Below are 20,033 nucleotides of genomic sequence, written 5' to 3' on the forward strand. Positions count from 1 at the left end.
ACAATCAAGTGAAAACCGCTGCGTGGCATAAATGATAAATCTATTAGGCAGTCTATTACCGAAAGTGCTTTCCATCCTGTTTTCATCAAAACAAAAAGTTGCATCGTAAATCATACAAGTGTGTGAGGACAATAGTGCCAGGGCACGGTACAAGGCAACCGTGCCTAGTGTGGGTACACCTTAAGAGTTGAGGACTCTTTTGGAGTCGACTCCCAAACACTAGTCATTCCTTTAAAGTTACCAGCCAACCCTGCTGAAAAATCCAGCTAAAACCAGCCTAAGCTGATCAGGCTGGTTTTAGCTGGTCTCCCAGCCTGGTCATAGCTGGTTAGAGGGGTTTTGGTTAGCTAGGAGACTGAGAGGCTGGGAGACCAGCTTAAACCAGCTAAACACCAGCTAACCCAGGCTGGGAGACCAGCTAAAACCAGTTACTTCCAGCTAAGACCAGCCAACCAGCTTAGGCTGGTTTTAGCTGGATTTTTCAGCAGGGAACTAGCTGATAATAGATTTATTTACTTGCCACACCAACTTTAACTCACGTTGGCATTGATGGGTGTTAATTTTGGATGCTTAATACAGCAATCAATTATACAGCAGAGATATCCAAATCATATTCGCTGTCTCCAAGAAAATCAGCATTAACATCTACAACGTCAATTTCTGGAACTCCTTTTGGACTTGGAAGCACTGGGGTTTCTCTGATGATCTATGATGAGGGTTGAACGTACAATTAAAACTACAACAACTGTGGCCGCTATCCAATACAGTACAATTATGTGATGTGTCATGCCAGAAGATCCAATAGTAATTTCCGAGAAAGGCACTCTCCAAATAAACCTTATTTACCTCTGAACAGTTTTATTGACCCCATATAAAACATCTTTATATCCCTGGTAGTTCTTAATGTAAATGGTGAGGGAATTTCCTCAGGAGCCATTTGTATGTAGTAAATTATTCATTCAGCTTTATAAATAGACTAGGGTGCTTTGGATACTCACCAAATCTTGTTTTAGCAAACACTTGTTATCATGAAGTCTAGGTTTCTTATTGCAGCATTTTTGGATTCAGTTCACATATTTATGTCATAAACTTACACAGTTTGAGGAGTAGCGTGATGTTGTTCATTTTTTAGTTGGCTTCATCAATCACTCTTGTCACTATCTGTGACTATCTCTCCAGTTTGTCTGTATGCATTTGCATCTGCTGTGCAAAATAAAGCATATTTATATTCCAACGTTCGAATTCTGGCCAGCAGCATTGAAAGATTCCAAAATAAAAATCTCATTAGAGTAATAGACCTGAAAATGCTCCATTAAAAGGTAATTATGTTTGCTTGATGAAAGCAGTAAATTAGCACAAAAAGAAACAGCTGTCAAGATTTGAAACTGAATAAAGTTTTCAGCACAAAAAGTGATCTATCCGACCCTGTAAATGGCCAGTGATTAACCAGCCATGAGTTTTTGGCATGTTTGGGTGACAATCTTTCTAACTAATTAAGTTTCTAAACATCAACACAGATAGGAGTGTGATTGATTTGCTAACTTTAAAATGTGTTTGATCCCTCCCAAAATGCACCATTAAAAGACATTTGATGTTTCATAGGCCAATAAGTCATTATCGCAAAAAAATAAACACAAAAAACACGATCAGAACCCTGTACAAATCTACCTAGCAACAAGAACATTGCAGTAATATTACAATAATATAATATTAATACTGAAGTCCAACAATCAATAACTGAAACGTAAAAAGACACTAGCTGCATTTATATGAAACAAATCGGCAGTCGGCAGTGTGATACAAGAGAAATACTCCAGTTTCAGTTGCCTGTATGAACAGACATAAATGATATACTGCGTTGCCATGGACGAAGGTGAATATTTGATAAGTTCATTTGCAGAAAATGATAAACGGCACTAAAAAAAAAAGACTGCAGTGCGTTATTCTCCACATATAGCATGTTCTGAACCCTAAATACGTTTTGTCAGAAAAGCCGGTATTGTCCACTATCAAGGCATCGCGATTTCACGTTTACAGCAGAAACCGACAAGGTCCCTTGTTGTTTGTGTACAGAAACCGATAAGTCCGTTTTAGCGAATCAGCGCACAGTATTCAGGTCAGGTTGACAAGGCTGTGACAAGGTTATTATTACTTAATCAAAACAGCCCAACTGCAGTTTCATTGATATTACTTGGAATGCATGATAAAAAAAAACATGATTTGTGAGAATTAATAAAAACAGAGTTATCTGTTTTTGCGAATGAACTCTTCATTTGGAAATATTAGACTGTTGAATGTCACAATCAGAACAGTACTCCAGAGAGGTGTGTAATAGGAATTTAGACGATCCTGTCACACCACATATATATAAATATACATTTAGCTTGATATTATTTCACACCTTGTTACCCAGGTGAAAATACTCGATATTAGCTTAGGTTATTATTGTCTTTCCGATCTTAGTTTAACAATTGATGGCATATCTAAAGTATCTACATGGCTTGGTGACTGACACATTGTTTCAGTCAGCTCTGAACATTTCATTTAGCTTGTCTTTAACCTTATCAATGATGTCGTCCTTTGGAGTTTACCTCAGTTTTTATCATTAGCCCCATAATTTCATGCAACATTAGGTGTGTAATTGTGTGTTAAATAACAAGGGTGAACAGAGATCATATTGCTAATGAATGCAACATGGTTAATGATAGACAATAAACCCAAAAGCAACTCGGACAGTAACGCTCATTCTCTTAATGCTAATGAAGGAAGTTACATCCTATATCCTGATGCAAATCAAACATCTTAAAGATTTAGAAATAACTGTCTGAAATATGTTTTGTGTAAGGTGTGTAATGCTTAGATGTTTGCTATAAATAGAGGAAAGTAATTGAATGAAGTGGATTAAACTCTGTTTTTAGTTCTCAGGTTGTTTAGCACTGAGACACCTGGGAATCATCCATACAGTTGTGATAATTATTTATCATTTTCATGTGTCAGGCCTCCAGAAGGCAGCATTAGCATGTCATTAAGCTAAAGACAGAGGAGCAGCCCACCCTGGAACAGCACATTCCCATATTACTCTACCATTGCTAAATGGCTTGAAAATATATTCAAATTTCAAAATATCTCCTAAACATAAAACACAAAAAAGAGAAATCCTAAAATGTGTTGCACGGACTTGAATCACTGATTCTAATTTAAACTAATTCATTAGCAAACCAATTAATAAATAAATACTAAAAAATTGAATAATATATGTAAACTAAATCTAATTGAGATAAAAACAGTAATAAATAGCAGTGTTTAACTAAATATTTTGCTATAAAATATAAATGCTATTAAGGCACCTGAATCAGTGAATCGTTTTCTGAACAAACTGATTCATTAGTGAACCAATTAATAAATAACTATTAAAAAAACTGAAATAATTCTTGTAAACTAAATTTAATTGAGATTAAAACCGTAAAATAGTAACTTTTAACTAAATATTTTGCTATAAAAGACCTAAATGCTGCAAAAGCATCTGAATTATTGTTTTATATTCTAAAACTGATTCATTAGTGAACCAATTAATAAATAACTAAAAAAAAATTATATATATATATATATATATATATATATGTAAACTAAATAATGTATATTTTTCTATAAATATTAGCACTAAAATGCTTGATTCAGTGAATCATTTCCTGAACAAATTCCCCATACCTATAAATACAACTAAAATACAATGAAATAGTTGAAAAGTGTCATAAATAGCAGCGTTTGACTAAATATTGAAAAAAGAGAAATAATGCAACAGGGATTTCAGGAAATCAGTGAATCGTTTTATGAACAGATTCACTAGCATGAGGATCTGTTAGATTATTTCTTTAGCTTGTTTGTCTGTAAAACGCCACATGCAATAAACAATGCTACATTGCTAGTTTTTGGAAGTAACTTGTTACTAGAAAAACTTCTGTTTTGAAAACAGATAAACTATTGTCACACTGCTGAAAAATAAAATAGGTACTTCTGCTCTCCAACACTGCTTGAGCCAGCCATGATTTTACTAATGCGGAGTATCAACAATGCCTCATAAATCACTGCAGTGACAATATGGGTTTAGTAAATCCCATCATGCGTAGCCACATTGGATGAACATTCCAGCTGTTTTGGGTGAATGCCAGATGTCTGTGTTTTTTCGCAACAAAAAAGGCCCCTGTAAGGCGTTATGTACCCAGCTAAGGTGATCGGAAGGGCAAATACCAACAACTGTCCAGGACATACCAAGCTTTTTAAAGACAGCAATTCTATATTAAAAACACTAAATGTGGTTCTCCTGGTGCCATTTTGCCCTGGCATTTCTTGGCAGGTGTTTTATTGGGTGCAGTGGGGACAATGGGTTTCCTTGGGTCAGTGTTTCCTGTCTGCCTCAGCCTCATATCTAGTTCATCACTCCCCACCCTGCCCCACTCAGCATAGGAAAGAGTCAACATGCCCAAATATGATATGTGGCATATTCCCATCATTGACGTTTACAGCTCTCCACTGCAGGGCAGAGATTTGCTCACTGTTGCCTTTCAGACCTTCATTTGAGATAAAATGTTGCTGTGCACCTTTGTGGGCAGGGCAGACAGAGAGTGGAAATTGCTCACTCAGTCAAGCTGAGAGCTCATAAAAACATACCAACATTTACCATAGTGCTGCAATTTGTTTTGACATGGTACATTGGTAATATGTATGTTGTACAATGGCATTCTTTGAAGTACCCTGTAAATACATTGGTACATGAATTTAGTAATGATGGTCACACTTTATATTAGGTGTCTTTAACTACTCACACACACACACAAAAATAAAATAAAATTGTTCTGTTATTGAGCTGGGATACTGTTAAGGTTAAGGGTTTAATGGTATGGTTTGGTTTAGGGGTGGGTTAAGGTATAAGGGAAGGGTCAACAGTGTAATTATAGACATAATTACAGAAATTAATTACAGCTGATAAAGATATTTAATATAAAGTGGGACCATAATGATTGTATGCTACAACTAGTACAAGTAAATATTAAATAGTTCTAAGGGTAAACACAAAGCTGCTCCAGGTCACACTGGAAACAAAACTATTGTGGATAAATAGTTTACACTTGCGCAAGTGATGATATGAAAGAGTAAGCTGGAGCTAAGAAACTGAGAACAGAAACTAAGTTCCTGAAGAATTGTCAAGCAGCCACACTCATATATAATGCTCTCCAAGTCTGCATTTGATCAAAAATCCACCATATTTATCTTCTCACCAGAGCAGCATTCAAATAAGAAATTTATTCTCATTGAAGCTACCAAGTTATTCAATTAAGAGCAGTGAGTGATTTTCTGTTTTTATTTTGTTGTTTGATTCATATTAAAAGCATATATAGCAGTAGGTACTATATATTATGCTGTTTTCATTTTAATACACATATACATACATGCGATTTCTTAACTTGCTGTTTACGTTCACAGATATAACCGACTATGTTTATGTGAACTTTGTGTGTTTTTGACATAACCTTGTGTGTATTTGACAGTTTAAATGCAGTAACACGTGAAAGAGAACTTAGTTTGATACTCACAGGACGCGCCGTCTGACATCCAACTTTCATGATGATGAAGTATTGCAATGTCACGAGTGTGACCGCAATAGTAAACGCAATAGTTTTGTTAGTAAACGAGGCACAAGCTGTAGGCTCCGCCCTCTTCTGGAAAGTGGGGTGGGGAGCAGCAGCTCATTTGCATTTAAAGATGCATGCATGAAAACAGCATCTGTCAGGTATTTTGAGTACTATAACATCAGCTCTTCACAAGCTCAGTTCTTCAAATCACATTTATATTTCCAGTTAAACGCTTGGTAGATCTCGCCACATTCGTCGACACACATGAGCCTGGACTGGATAGCATATGAGGGCAGGAGTGTGCAGTCAGTCAGTCACAAACGTGTGGCCCAAAACACCTGTGTCACCTTGATACTACAGGACTCTCCATCAACACCAATCAGCAATAGGGTGCAGGGGAGGAGGCGGCTTTAAACAGCGCTGCCTCTCTCTTTCCTCTCTCTCACTCACTCTCTCCGACATGGCAGGACGAAGGGATCAATGCCTTGAATGGTCCTCCTCTCCTTGCTCACTACTCTCATTATTATAGCCCATGAATAGTCAATAACAATCCAACAGCAGGAAACGAAGGATCAGATGCTTAGTTCTATGCCTGGTGCAAGTTATGTTTATGGAGAACTGGTTCTAACCATGTGAGATGGACTTCTTTTGCTGCTGAGGATTATAGAAACTTTTCCTCTATTTGGATTCTCTTTTTGGACTTACTATGTTTATCACCAACAATGGAGCCATTTTTTTTAATATTGCAGTTGTCAAATTTCACCAACTTGTGAGGAGGTGAAACTCAGTAGGGAACCCAGAACATTCTCTGAAGGCTGTTATAAAAATAAGACCCAGCTTTTCGTATCAGGAACAGTGTGCAGACGAAGCAGTGTGGATTGAAGCACATGGTCGACTAAGAGTGTGTTTTTTTGTCAGTTTGTCCCAGCAGTCTTTTGTGAGTGCTTCAGAGAGAGCTGCGCACAGTGGAATAGCTGGGAGAATGTTTCTCTGGGCTGGAAGCAAAGGAGCTCAAGGAAGTGAGAGAAGGTAAAGTACAATGACTCAACTAACTAACTAGCTAGCTAAACCACTTGTGACAGCATTATATTAGCCTATAAATGTCTCTATGAAGAGGCTGCATGTTTGATTTTATTTTGATTAAGTGCAGAGTGAAAAATATTATAAAAATAATTACAAAAACAGCTAAATTTTAATTATAAAAATATATTATATACATACAATTTATAATAAATTATAAATAAATAAATAATTTTATTTACATAAAAATGTGTTAATGCTAAATAATATTAAATGCTTTCATGTTATGGCCGATAACCGATAATTGGCTGATCTAAAAATTTATGTAAAAAAATAAAAATAAAACAAAAACATAAATACTAAAATGCTACAGGTGTTAATAAAGTTTAATTAAATATTAACTACAAGTGAACGTTGGCTGTCATGTCACAAAAGCAATATAAATGTAAAAGATGAAAAATGAACATGCACAATTAAATATCCAATAGTGACTGATACATTTACAACAACAATTATTATTATAATTTTAAAATGTTGGCTGCATCCCTAGAAAACATCCAACTTCTGAATAAAAATTACTCTCATCATTTATAACCAATGCATCATTGTTTACTTAATGCACAGAAATTCACCCACCATTATTAGCAGTATTTTTATTACATTTAACTTCTGTTTTGCACTAATTTAGCAGTTTGATTTAGTGTCAGAAAACATACATTTAAATAATCAAACTAATCATGGATTCTGACAAACTAATGACAGGAAGTGGGTTATGAGTTTGTGATGCTTTTGACCACTGTACTCACAGCAATTATCAAAAGGTCACTGATAAAGATAGGCAGGTTAGACAGCTTGCCTTCACACCCATGCATAATCTTCAAAAGCAATATGACCTGATTAAAGAATCATGAGCTAAATATTTGGAAAGGAACTATGCATAGGTAATAGGACAGTAGCACGTATCTGTGTGTCATGGGCCAAGTTTTTGAACCAAACCTAAATCAACCTAAAAATGATAAGGACTGTTAAAATGATTCTTGAAGCAATATTGTTATATTAGGTTTGGCATGCACCATGTCTTCATTAATCCATGTGTATTTGTGTGTCTTGTGACTCTTATGTCACTCAAGCAGGACCATTTATCAGAAGATTCGTGAGTATGATATTTTGGAGAAGAGGAGGACGGTCACGGCGCTGAAGGCTGGAGAGGACAGAGCCATTCTCTTAGGCCTCAGCATGATCCTTTTCTCTGCCATGATGTACTTTGTGTTGGGCATCACAATGGTGCGCTCTTACTCAGACAGGTAAAAATGCCCAGACACCCTCACAGGAACAAAACTGTACAAAAATACACTAAAACCACAGAAATAAAGGTGCACTCAGTAATTTCTCCCCATTCCAAAGCTGTATTGAAATGAATAGTAATTTTGAGAAATACGTTTAAAATCATAATTTCTGCAATGGTAACAGTAACTACACTCTAAGGAAAGATGGTTCTTTGAAGTTAGAACTAGTCTAGCCCTGAAGAACCCTTTACATGCTGAAATGGTTCTTTGTGTTAAAGTTTAGGGTCCTTTTTTCCTGCCTTTTTGTTTTTTTAAATCTGTAACTGTCAAAGCCATTTCATTACTGGGTTTTCTGGAGCTTAGCCATTCAATTACATAGACTGTCAACACATTCTCAACAGGTAAATGATTTGTTTCTTAAAATGTCTACACATTTTAACTTTCAAATTGTAACTGGTTTCTTACCAATCACCTTTAATCACACTATTGAGGTCCTATAGCACTTTCAAAGCATGGTTCTTTATGGAACATTATAAAAAGGGTTCTGTTTAGCACCAAAAAGGGTTCTGCTATTGTTATAAGCCAAAGAACCCTAATCTGCTACTGTTTAGAACCATTTTTCTTTAGAGTGCGAACTTTTGGGGAAAAAAATATTGAGTACACCTTTAAATAATCTCTAAATTAAAGATTAAATATGCTACACTCTTAAAAATAAAGGTTTTTTATTAGCATTGATGGTTCCATGGAACCTTTCCATTGCACAGTTTTTATAGTGGAAAACTATTCTCATTTCAAATGTTATTCACACTAAGAACTAGAACTAGAAAGGTTCTTTAGGGAGATCAAAATGGTTCTTCAATGTCATTGCTTTAAAACAACAACGAAAAACTTTTATGTATTCCTTAAAGCCTTTGATTACATGTTTCTCATACTGTATTCTATTCCATTCTTTTTCTGAAAGTTTTTAATTTCAGGTGGTTCAAGTTTTCTACTATATTCTATTTTTAATTGTATTGTTTTCTACTCTATTCTTTTTTCTAAATGCTTGTGATTGCAGTTATTTCTCATCTCCTTTTCTACTCTATTTATTTTGTGTTCTGTTATATTCTGCTTATGACAAACATCTAATCAATAGCATTCACATCTTTATTTTATATTAATATCTCTTCTATTTTGTTGTGTTACATGCTATTCTATTCTGCTCGTGAATGCTTTTCATTTCTTCTATAGAACCTTTTCACTTTTCTGAGATTGGAGCACAGAAGTGAACTACAGCAGGGTAAAATTCTATACAGTATATATTATTATTGCATTATAATTGGCTCAACCAGCAAAATAATATTATTTAAAAAAATAAATAAATAAATTAACTAACTCTATCAGTAACTGCATTAGAAAGACCCTCGTAGGTGTTCACTAGTTTGTTTTTGTTTTTTTTTGTAATTTAATGTCAGGATAATATGACAATGTTATAATATGACAAAGTTTTTGATAGATTTGTTAATTGCTGTGTCGTGTCAGCAGCACAGTCTGCGAAAGGGTCCATTCTAGTCGGAACATTTTTCAGCACAATTCATTTCGTTCTCCTCAGCTGGCTATTAAATGTACACTAATTATACTGTCCATAATGTACCACACATTTACTGATTACATCCCTTTTTGATCGTAACTTGCAGATCGGCTAAGAGTACTAGGAGCTTAAACTTCCAAATACCACTGACCTACAATAGATTGCACACAGATAAGAGCTGGCATATACTGCAGTCAAATGCAATTAGAGGCAGCTGAGCCTTTGGAATAGCCAAAGAACACGAGGCCCGTTATTCATAGAGTAGGAGACAGGAGGCCTGGCACAAGGACAACCACTAACATCAAATCGGCCGCCACAACAGAGGGCCAAATCCAGCCAAATCACCAATATGTACCCTAGTGACCTAGGTAATGTTCAAATATTGTGCTTAATGTGAAACAGCTAAATATAAAAGCAGCTTTAATTACAGAACTTGTGGCAAAAGGCAGTTTCTTTAAAAGTAAAAAGTTACCTGTTTGTAACAAAAAAATTGCATGAGAAATAAAATACTTAAAGAAATAATTTGTTTGCCTGACGAAGACCTTGTGGTCGAAACGTTGCAAGTTAATAAATGTCTTTGTGAGCATGCCAGTTCTTTTGTATTTTAGCTATAGAAATCATTTAAACAACAAATCTAGCTCTGGGTTTTACAAAAAGTTCAGAGTCGACCTCCAGTTAAGGGGAAAATATGTCTTTTGTGTCATTATAATATATGTATACTGTATATATATTTACAGCGCTTCACTTTTTCCACATTTTAAGTTACAGCCTTATTCCAAAAGGGATTAAATTCATTCCCTGTATGTTAGAATGGCCAGACAGAAACCACCCCTCAAATAAAAGGCACATGGACTCTCAGACCATGAGAAACAAAATTCTCTGGTCTGATGAAACAAAAATTGAACTCTTTGGCCCGAATAGCAAGCGTCATGTCTGGAGGAAACCAGGCACCGCTCATCACCTGGCCAATACCATCCCTACAGTGAAGCATGGTGGTGGCAGCATCACGCTGTGGGGATGTTTTTCAGCGGCGGGAACTGGGAGACTAGTCAGGATCGCAAGAAAGATGAATGCAGCAATGTACAGAGACTTCTTTGATGAAAACCTGCTCCAGAGCGCTCTGGATCTCAGACTGGGGGGGGAAGGTTCATCTTCCAACAAGACAACGACCCTAAGCACACAGCCAAGATAACAAAAGAGTGGCTATGGGACAACTCTGTGAATGTCCTTGAGTGGCCCAGCCAGAGCCCAGACTTGAACCCAATTGAACATCTCTGGAGAGATCTGAAAATGGCTGTGCGCCGACGCTCCCCATCCAACCTGATGGAGCTTGAGAGGTCCTGCAAAGAATGGGAGAAACTGCCCAAAAATAGGTGTGTCAAGCTTGTAGCATCATACGCAAAAAGACTTCAGGATGTAACTGGTGCCAAAGGTGCTTCAACAAAGTATTGAGCAAAGGCTGTGAATACTTATGTACATGTGATTTAATTTCATTTTTTTATTTTTTATAAATTTATAAAGACTTCAAACAAACTTCTTTCACATTGTCATTATGGGGTATTGTTTGCAAAATTTTGAGGAAAAAAAAAAAGAATTTAATCCTTTTTGGAATAAGGCTGTAATATAACAAAATGTGGAAAAAGTGAAGCGCTGTAAATACTTTCTGGATGCACTTTGTGTGTGGTCATATATATATATTATTATATATATATATATATATATATATATATATATATATATATATATATATATATATATATATATATATATATATACACATATATACACACATATACACACACACACACACACACACAATCAGGCATAACATTATGACCACTGATCGGTGAAGTGAATAACACTGATTATCTTTTTGTCACGGCACCCGTTACTGGGTGGGATATATTAGGCAGCAAGTCAACATTTTGTCCTCAAAGTTGATGTGTTAGAAGCAGGAAAAATGGGCAAGCGTATGGATATGAGCGAGTTTGACAAGGGCCAAATTGTGATGGCTAGATGACTGGGTCAGAGCATCTCCAAAACTGCAGATCTTGTGAGGTGTTCCCAGTCTGCAGTGGTCAGTATCTATCAAAATTGGTCCAAGGAAGGAGCAGTGGTGAACCAGCAACAGGGTCATGGGCGGCCAAGGCTCATTGATGAACATGGGGAGCGAAGGTGGGGATGCTTACCTGGGGAACACATGGCACCAGGATGCACTATGGGAAGAAGGCAAGCCGGCGGAGGCAGTTTGATGTTTTGGGCAATGTTCTGCTGGGAAACCTTGGGTCCTGCCATCCATGTGGATGTTACTTTAACACGTACCACCTACCTAAGCATTGTTGCAGACCATGTACACCCTTTTATGGAAACAGTATTCCAATATTCCCTGGTGTTTGTGGCCTCTTTCAGCAGGATAATGCGCCCTGCCACAAAGCAAAAAGTGTTCAGGAATGGTTTGAGGAGCACAACAACGAGTTTGTCTTGGCCTCCAAATTCCCCAGATCTCAATTCAATCGAGCATCTGTGAGATGTGCTGAACAAACAAGTCCGATCCATGGAGGCCCCACCTCGCAACTTACGGGAATTAAAGGATCTGCTGCTAACATTTTGGTCCAGATACCACAGCACAAATTCAGGGGTCTAGAGGGGTCCATGCCTCAACGGGTCAGGGCTGTTTTGGCAGTAAAAGGGGAACCAACACAATATTAGGAAGGTGGTCATAATGTTATGCCTGATCAGTGTATGTATGACAAGATATCCATTAGGAACCGTTAGGATCATAAAAAGTAGTCTGTATATGACAGGTGGCTGGAGGGGAGGAGTAAAAAAAGTTTTATTTTTTCTTTAGAATAACATGCATTTAAAAGTAAATATTGCCTGCTTTGATTTCATGGTGACTTTAACTTAGATGCCCTTCAACAACACACTTTTCACTGGTCACAACTCTCCACTGGTTAAGGTTCACATTAAGTCAGGTGTGCTTCATCCTGCTCCTGGAAATCTACCTCGCTTTTTATTTCAACTCAAACATACTTTGAGTTAACCATTTAACCCACAATCAGCCATCTTGGCATATCCTGTATGCATTTAATGCAATTTTAAGCGATTTCTTAACTTTATTATTCTACTTCTGTCCCCATTTCTTTTCTCTAAGTGTTTGGACAGAGGAGTCAAACTGCACAGTGCTGAACTCTGGTATAGTTGCTGAGATTAACTGCAGCTACAGTTGTGGCTCAGAGTGCCGGAAGAGCTCCAGGTATCCCTGTCTTCAGGTTTACGTCAGTCTGAACTCCACCGGGAAAGTTCTGCGACTGTCATACAACGAGGAGGCCCATGAGGCCAACCCTGAGGTACACCACACCTAGCCATATGCATTAACTATAGGGATATATCACATTACATGCATGGGCAGTTCTTCTGTGACACTATGCTGTAAAAACGCACATTTGTCTTAAGGATCCATTTACCTGATTTGAATGAATTTCTTTTGTATTGGCGTAACCCGATGAGGTCAGGCTGATTCTGTTAAACAGTTATGTCCCTGAATAAAACCAGTTTATTTACCATATAATTTTTTTTTAAGTTACTCAACAAAACATTGTGTACAAACCTCACTGTCCAAAAAAATAAAATACTGTTAGGTGTACAGCACATTGTCACTTATCCTCAAAAGGTAAACCAGTCAGTAAGAGTTCCAAGTTCTAGAAATTCTTTGCATGTTTCAAAATATGTGTAAAAATCTGGGCCCGTATTTATCAAGCCTGAGAATTACTCACAAGAACACTGCTAAGAATTGACTTAAGAGTAAAAAAATTCTTGGCTCAAAGCTGCGCTTAAAAGTTAGTTATCAAGCATCTCAGTCGTAATTTAAGTGAAGTGTAGGATTAAATCTTAAGTGTCAATCTTAGAGATGATTCACGACACTTTGCTGTGCCACAAACAGGATTTTGGATGACGACATAGGCATGGACCAATCACTGAATATATTTCCTTATTTATGAATATTCTCAGATAAATTCACATTGAATGGTGAAATTCCTAAGAGGAGTTTACATTCAACACACATTTGGCAATAAAGAATTTTCAAGAGAATATATTATATACACATTGGAAATGAAAGATAAATATAAAAATCTAGCCTATATAGCCTAGATTTTATGATATAATCAGTCACCATGGATTCCAAAAGAAAACCGAACTGGTGCGAGGAAGAAGCGCTACTGCTTGCTGAATGGGGTCGTTCACATATCGTGCCTAAAAACACGTGGAAAGCACGGCCGCGCTGCTTTCTCCTCCTTTCCACAAGCGCTTGTGCTCCCATTGTGTCTGTCGTTGCTGTGCAACCATGAACTGCGCTCTCCACAATGACGAGGAAGTATCAGCAAAAGATTAATTGATTTCAAGCTCTTGCATTAGCTTTACTACTAGATATATTTATGGAGATTAAATAAAAATCCGCCCTGTACAGCTACGATCAGCTGTTCGGCTGAGTTTTCGATGTTGTTACGAAAAGGCAGAAGCTGATCGGTTGGTTCTTGTCACATGACCTACATTTGCCACACCCCTACATTTGAAATAACGAATTTGTGTGCGCAAAAGCGATATGTGAATGGCCCCTTAGTCAAACAATTCAGCCCAACATTAATCAGCGCTGACAAAGATGATGCCTGCTCTGTCCAAACAATACCATTCGATTAACTGCTCGTCATCAAACATTTCAAAAACATTCTTACTCCCCTGAAAGATTTGCACACGTCTCTGTCTCCTCAGTGCCATCACAAGCCCCTACTAGCAACTCCTAACCACTTGAGAGACCTCTCGAGCGGTCTTAAATAACTGGGAGAGTAAGAGTGATTCTTAGCTTTAAGAAATTTGATAACTTGCTTTTATGCTTAAGTTTGAAAGTAGGAGTAAATTTCATAAATTCTCAGCACTTAAGACTAAAATGGCACTTTGAGAAGCTTGAAAAATACGGGCCCTGATGTGACCATCAAGAACCATCAACCAAAATATTGTCCTTACACACTATGAAATGTGAGTGTACACATCTCTATTATTTAGAAAAATAAATAAATAAAGATTTTGCCCAACTACTTAATACAACAATATAATATATTTTTTTAATAATAATCACTCTTTTTTTCTTCATTATAAACTGCATCACCCTGATATTTTTTAACTTTGTCCCCCTAAAATATCATAAAAATATAATGAATTTAAATTCATAAATTAAAAACACATGCTGAGAGGTGTATCCAAGTCAATTTATGTACGAATTGAATGTTTTTTTTTGTTTGTTTGTTTTTGTTTTTTGAATAATAGATCTGGGACAAAATATTAAAAGTAAGCAAGTTAATAAATAACTGAACACAAATATATATATCTTTTTTATTCTGACAGCTAGATGGATTGTTACTATAATTAGTTTGCAAAAACACACACAATTAATGTTCATATCAATTTCATTAGTTTTCAAAAGTCCTTGTGAACTCTATAAATAAAAATTTACCCAAGAAAAGCAAATAAATAAATAAAATAAAATAAAAAACTGATTAGCTTTTTTTAGATATTAGCCATGTTTACATGTACACTTTTTTGTCATTCCGATTAAAATCACTCTGACTGAAATATTCGGTGGACTGTTTACATGAGACATTATCTTATCCAATATGGTGTTTACATGTGCCGGCACTTTCAATCGGAATGACTTTGTGACATGCGCACATTAGCCTATGTCCTGTTTGCCGCTTTGTATTCCAGTCAACATGGAGTTGCATTATTTCTTATCCGCACTATTTTTATGTAAAGTGCTTTTAATCAAGCAACAGCATGAATTTGTAGCATATTACTGCTGGAAGGTATGAGGAAAAGACGGGCGCAGGAAGCTGACCTTTTTGGTGGCTGTGCATCTCTAAGGAGCATCTCCATACTACCCCTCCCTCTGACGAAAAGCAGAAGCGTGTGGATGAAGGTCCGTAGTAATGATACACTGAGTTCCTTCAGTGTATTTAATAAATGTTTTGTTTCAGTTTTACTCTAGTTTGATTTTGCCGCCGTCATTTTGCATTCTGACGACCCCTGGCCTCTTGACGGGATGACGTAGACGCAAAGTAATCGGTTTAACGTGTTTACATGGCAGAATTTTTATTTTGTTCGGTTTATGGAAAGGTTTATTCCACCCCTCTCAAACCGTTCGGTTTCATTCGGTTTGGGCATTTTTATTCCGATTGAGGTGTTTATATGGAGCATTTTCATTCGGATTGGACTTTTAAACCAATTACAATGTTCCATGTAAATGCACCTACTGATTATTAATAACTCAAACCCCTTTCAGGGCATTTATACTTAACCGTTGGTCTCACACACATCCGGCATGTTTGTAGTTCTTTTTATTCGTGTTTGTAGTTCCTTCACCAGAACATAATGTGGGGAATATTAGCTGTTTAAAGTGTGCACGGAACCACACTTCGAAAATCTACCGGAAATAGTAGACCATCCTTTGTTTTTTTGAGACATACTTATTCTAATCTCAAATAATATTTAGGATGCAGGGTAAAATTATCAATTCACAATTTGTCCCCAAGAAGATATGACAGTGTACTTTCTGAGAATTTAAAATGACCACTATACAGTGTAGTACACTTTGAACAAGTTGAACTGGGCTGAACTGAATTGTTTCAAGCAAATGCATTTCCTTCTTTCCCATCAGTGTTTTTACATCCCGAAGTGCCGCAAGGATCATACGCTGATGCACACTATCGTGATGAACATCTCCGAGCGATTGAAGACGCACCAACAGGTTTTGTGTTACTACGACCCCTCAGAGCAGCAGGACAGCGTCCTCCTGACACGTCTCTATGGCCGCGGGGCTATCATTAGCTCCCTCCTCTGGCCCACGTGCACGCTGGTGGGGGGCACGCTCATCATCGCAATGGTCAAGCTCACTCAGTACTTGTCCTTCCTGTGCGAGCAGATAAGCCGCATTAAAAGGTGAGACTGACGGTGTGCAGACGGATACCTCAGACCAGAGAGACCGGTGCTTTTGAGAGAGATTTAATCGCTGTGTTCCTTACAGGATGGGGCTCTACCCCTTAACGGGAGCTTCTCGCACCAAGGTCTGCACTCGGAAGTTTAATGGTGGCATCCAGCAAAGGGTTTGAATGTGAATGGAGAAGGCCATGTGTGAATTGGTCAACGGACCTGTTTTCTACCCTTCTGTATACAGCAACAAAGTGTTTTTGCTCTCATGTGGTGTTCCTCTGATGCTCCATCAGCCTTGTTAACCTGTCCGGGTTGTGTTGACAAGGCCGAAGTAATGTTGTTATTGAGAACTTCCTGTAACATTGAGATCAGGCTCAATAGAGTCCCTAGTGGTCGAAGTCGGAACTTCCTACAATCAGATTGGGACAAGTCTAATCCTGAAGCTCAAGGGTCAAAATACACAGTCATGTTGTGGGGTCTCGATTACACTTCCTGACCACTGGATCGCAGAGACTCCATTCCAAGAAGCTACTGTGTAGTGATATGTCTTGACCATCTGACACCAATGTAATTACAGAAATTAGAAGTAGTAGGTAAGCACACACTACTTTCTTCAGCAGTGACTGCTGTCATTCGTGACTCTTTGACAAACACTTGTCGAGCGACTCAAAGCCAAAGGTCATTTGTTGATTGTTACTACACTGTATCTCATAAAGGGATAGTTCACCCAAAAATGAAAATTCTGTCATCATTTACTCACCTTCACGTTAAACCCGTATGAATTTCTTTCTTCTTTGGAACACAAAAGATATTTTGATGAACGTTGGGGTCCAAAAAACACTGGACCCCACTGTCTTTCATTGTACACACAAAAAACAGATATTTTTCAAAATATTCTCTTTTGTGCTGCACAGAAGAAGGTACTTGTACTATTCTGAATGATGTCTGAAACTTTGAATTACTAGCACTTTTCATGTTTATTGCCTCTTTAATAGATGAATCCCTTGTTGTATTTCTCATTTTTATATCACTTTGGATAAAAGCATCTGCTAAATGAATAAATGTCAAGAAAGTCATGCAGGTTTGGAATGACATGAAGGTGAGCAAATGATGATAAAACTTTCATTTTGGGTGAACTATCCCTTTAACTGTTGAGTTTTTTTTTCAGATGAAATCCAGTCTAGTCCTAGTAGTACACCATTTTAGCAGACCCAAAAGCTGTGTAACAAAATCTAGTGTGCTGTCTAGCTAGTCAGCATTTTAAGGCATTATATACACAAAATAAAGGCTGTTCTAAAAGGTAGGTGACAAATGCCAAATTCTAATGGGTTGTTCACACAGGAAGTGTTCTAAACCAGCTAGACAAGAGAGTGGCATTGAACAGAATCCAACATGTATTTAAAACTTGAACTCTTAAGAAAAAACACAATGTTCATGGTGTGAGGAGCTGAAAAAACATGACAACTATTCAAGCCATCCACCTCTTTACATTCATATAGACAAATAATTATCGAAAATAAATAAATAAACACATCCTGTGTGAATGGCATCAAAGACAGCATTTCAGGAACATAGAGTGTTTCTATTCAATCAATAATACTGTAACTTCAGTTAAGCTCTGCATTCTGTATTTGTGGTTACATTATTTGTTTGCTTTTCAGAGTGAGATCATTTTTTTTTTTGACCATTAACCAGAAATGTATTGTCAGTTGCAGATGTATGGATGTAATTTCTCACTTGCACTGAATGATGGTGGACTGAATGATTTGTAGGGTTTTGCACAGAAAGAGAAACAACAGTGCCTCATTTTTAGAGGTAATCTACAGTGAATTAATAAATTCAGTAGCAGCCCTCCAACATATGCGTCATCTGACATTATTCTTTGAACAGGGGACACTGGGGCTAGTTGTCACAAGGGTTATATTCCCTCTAAAAAATGCTGGGTTAAAAAGAACCCAAGTTGGGTTGTTTTAACACAGCGAATGGATTGTTTTAACCCAGAGGTTGGGTTAACTGTCTGCCCAACCTGCTGGGTAGTTTTATTTAACTCAGCTATTGTTTAAAAATTACTGTATTGCTTGTTTAAAATGAACCCAAAATATGTTGGAAATTAACATTTATTAATGTTTAATAACTGAACATTTATTTATAGGTTTAATGAACAATAATTAAACAAACACTTATTAAATTCCTTATTAATAAATGTTCATCTTTTGATTATTATTGTTGCCTCTAGTAATTGTGTGTCTGATTTTTAATTTCTAATCTATTTTGGGTTTATTTTAAGCCAGCCATACAGTAATTTGTAAACAATAGTTGGGTTAAATAAAACTGCCCAGCATTGCAGTTGTTTTTAACCCAGCATTTTTTAGAGTGTTCAGTTACACAGATGCTTGTATTCTGTAGCAGTGGTTTTGTATGATGGTTTCAAACATCTTGATTAAAACTCTCCAAAAATAGATTAACTAATTTTTCTTCTACAAAAATGCAATATTACTTAGTTATTGGGTAAACAACTAAACAATAAAAACACTATTAAAATATTTTAGGGCAAGATATAATATGGTAACAAAAAGATTAACCGATAATGTCTGATTGGGGCAAGATGTCATGTTCTAAAAGTTTTAAAACCAAATAATACAATTTAATTAATTTATTTCTTTATAATTTTATTTATTTATTCATTTTATCTATTGAATTCTTCTTTTCTTTTTTTTGTAAAAACAGCAGTTTTACCTTTTACAATTTTGCGGCTTCATAATTTGTGGTTTTGTTAGTTTCATAATTGTTATATTATTATTATTATTATTATTATTATTATTATTATTATTGAAAAGCCTTAAGCTGTGGCAGGTTCCAATGTGACAACATACCCCATAGAATGAAGAAAAAATAACTTATTCCCTATAGGAAAAAATGAAAAAATCTTTTAACATGCATTGGCCTTTTGTGACAACATGCCCCAATAGGAGAGCATGTTAAAACAATGAACCTGTTTTACTGGGCATCAACAATGAATAGCTTTTTTTGTAGCCAATATTTTCAGTATTTAGGTAAATATTTACTGGAGTAAATATTTACTGGAATAAATAGTGTGACAACTAGCTGTGCCAATCATAAACATCAATGTTGTTTTTAGAAGCAATAAATATGTTGAAAGGTTTTAACATAACACATGTCATACTGATCGATACACAGGCTGATTTATTACACCTTCAGTAACAAATGATTCTTTTTATGCTTATTGTTGTCTAACTTAATTCATGTCGATAAGTACAACTTTGTTATGGCCTTTTTGTCAAGACAATCTCAGTTATTTGCATATTGAGATTTTACAAAGAAAACAGCAGAAACTGTCATTATCCTTGGACTTTGCTGAATTATTAGCATACAGTCTCCAGGTCATCTTGTGTGAGTTTATAACCAGCACATGGAGCAGCGGAGGAACTGATTTGACTGTCCTTGGGAGATGGATTTGGCCTGGATGGCTTCTTGAGAGGAGTACCTTTTTAAAGTGCAATCAGGTGACTGGCTGTGATGAATCAG

At 36.5% G+C, this 20,033-nt stretch overlaps 1 protein-coding gene across 8 annotated transcripts in view; it reads left to right on the forward strand.

The window, feature by feature from the left end:
• The window catches only part of si:ch211-247n2.1 (calcium-activated potassium channel subunit beta-2), a 31,646-nt gene extending 13,302 nt beyond the window's left edge, over positions 1 to 18,344 (forward strand). For 3 of the 8 annotated variants that reach the window (XM_051911648.1, XM_051911652.1, XM_051911645.1), the window contains exons 2-6: positions 6,549 to 6,659; positions 7,781 to 7,954; positions 12,661 to 12,856; positions 16,216 to 16,496; positions 16,582 to 18,344. In XM_051911648.1, coding sequence (XP_051767608.1) covers positions 6,549 to 6,659; positions 7,781 to 7,954; positions 12,661 to 12,856; positions 16,216 to 16,496; positions 16,582 to 16,666 — 847 coding nt within the window. In that variant the 3' untranslated portion in view covers positions 16,667 to 18,344. Of the gene's footprint in view, positions 1 to 6,548; positions 6,660 to 7,780; positions 7,955 to 12,660; positions 12,857 to 16,215 lie in introns of all 8 variants that reach the window. The other 5 variants (XM_051911649.1, XM_051911653.1, XM_051911647.1 and 2 more) reach the window with 3 other exon arrangements.
• Positions 18,345 to 20,033: the final 1,689 nt, after the last annotated feature.

The sequence above is a fragment of the Ctenopharyngodon idella genome, chromosome 11, assembly GCF_019924925.1.
Source record: "Ctenopharyngodon idella isolate HZGC_01 chromosome 11, HZGC01, whole genome shotgun sequence".
Lineage (NCBI taxonomy): Eukaryota > Metazoa > Chordata > Actinopteri > Cypriniformes > Xenocyprididae > Ctenopharyngodon > Ctenopharyngodon idella.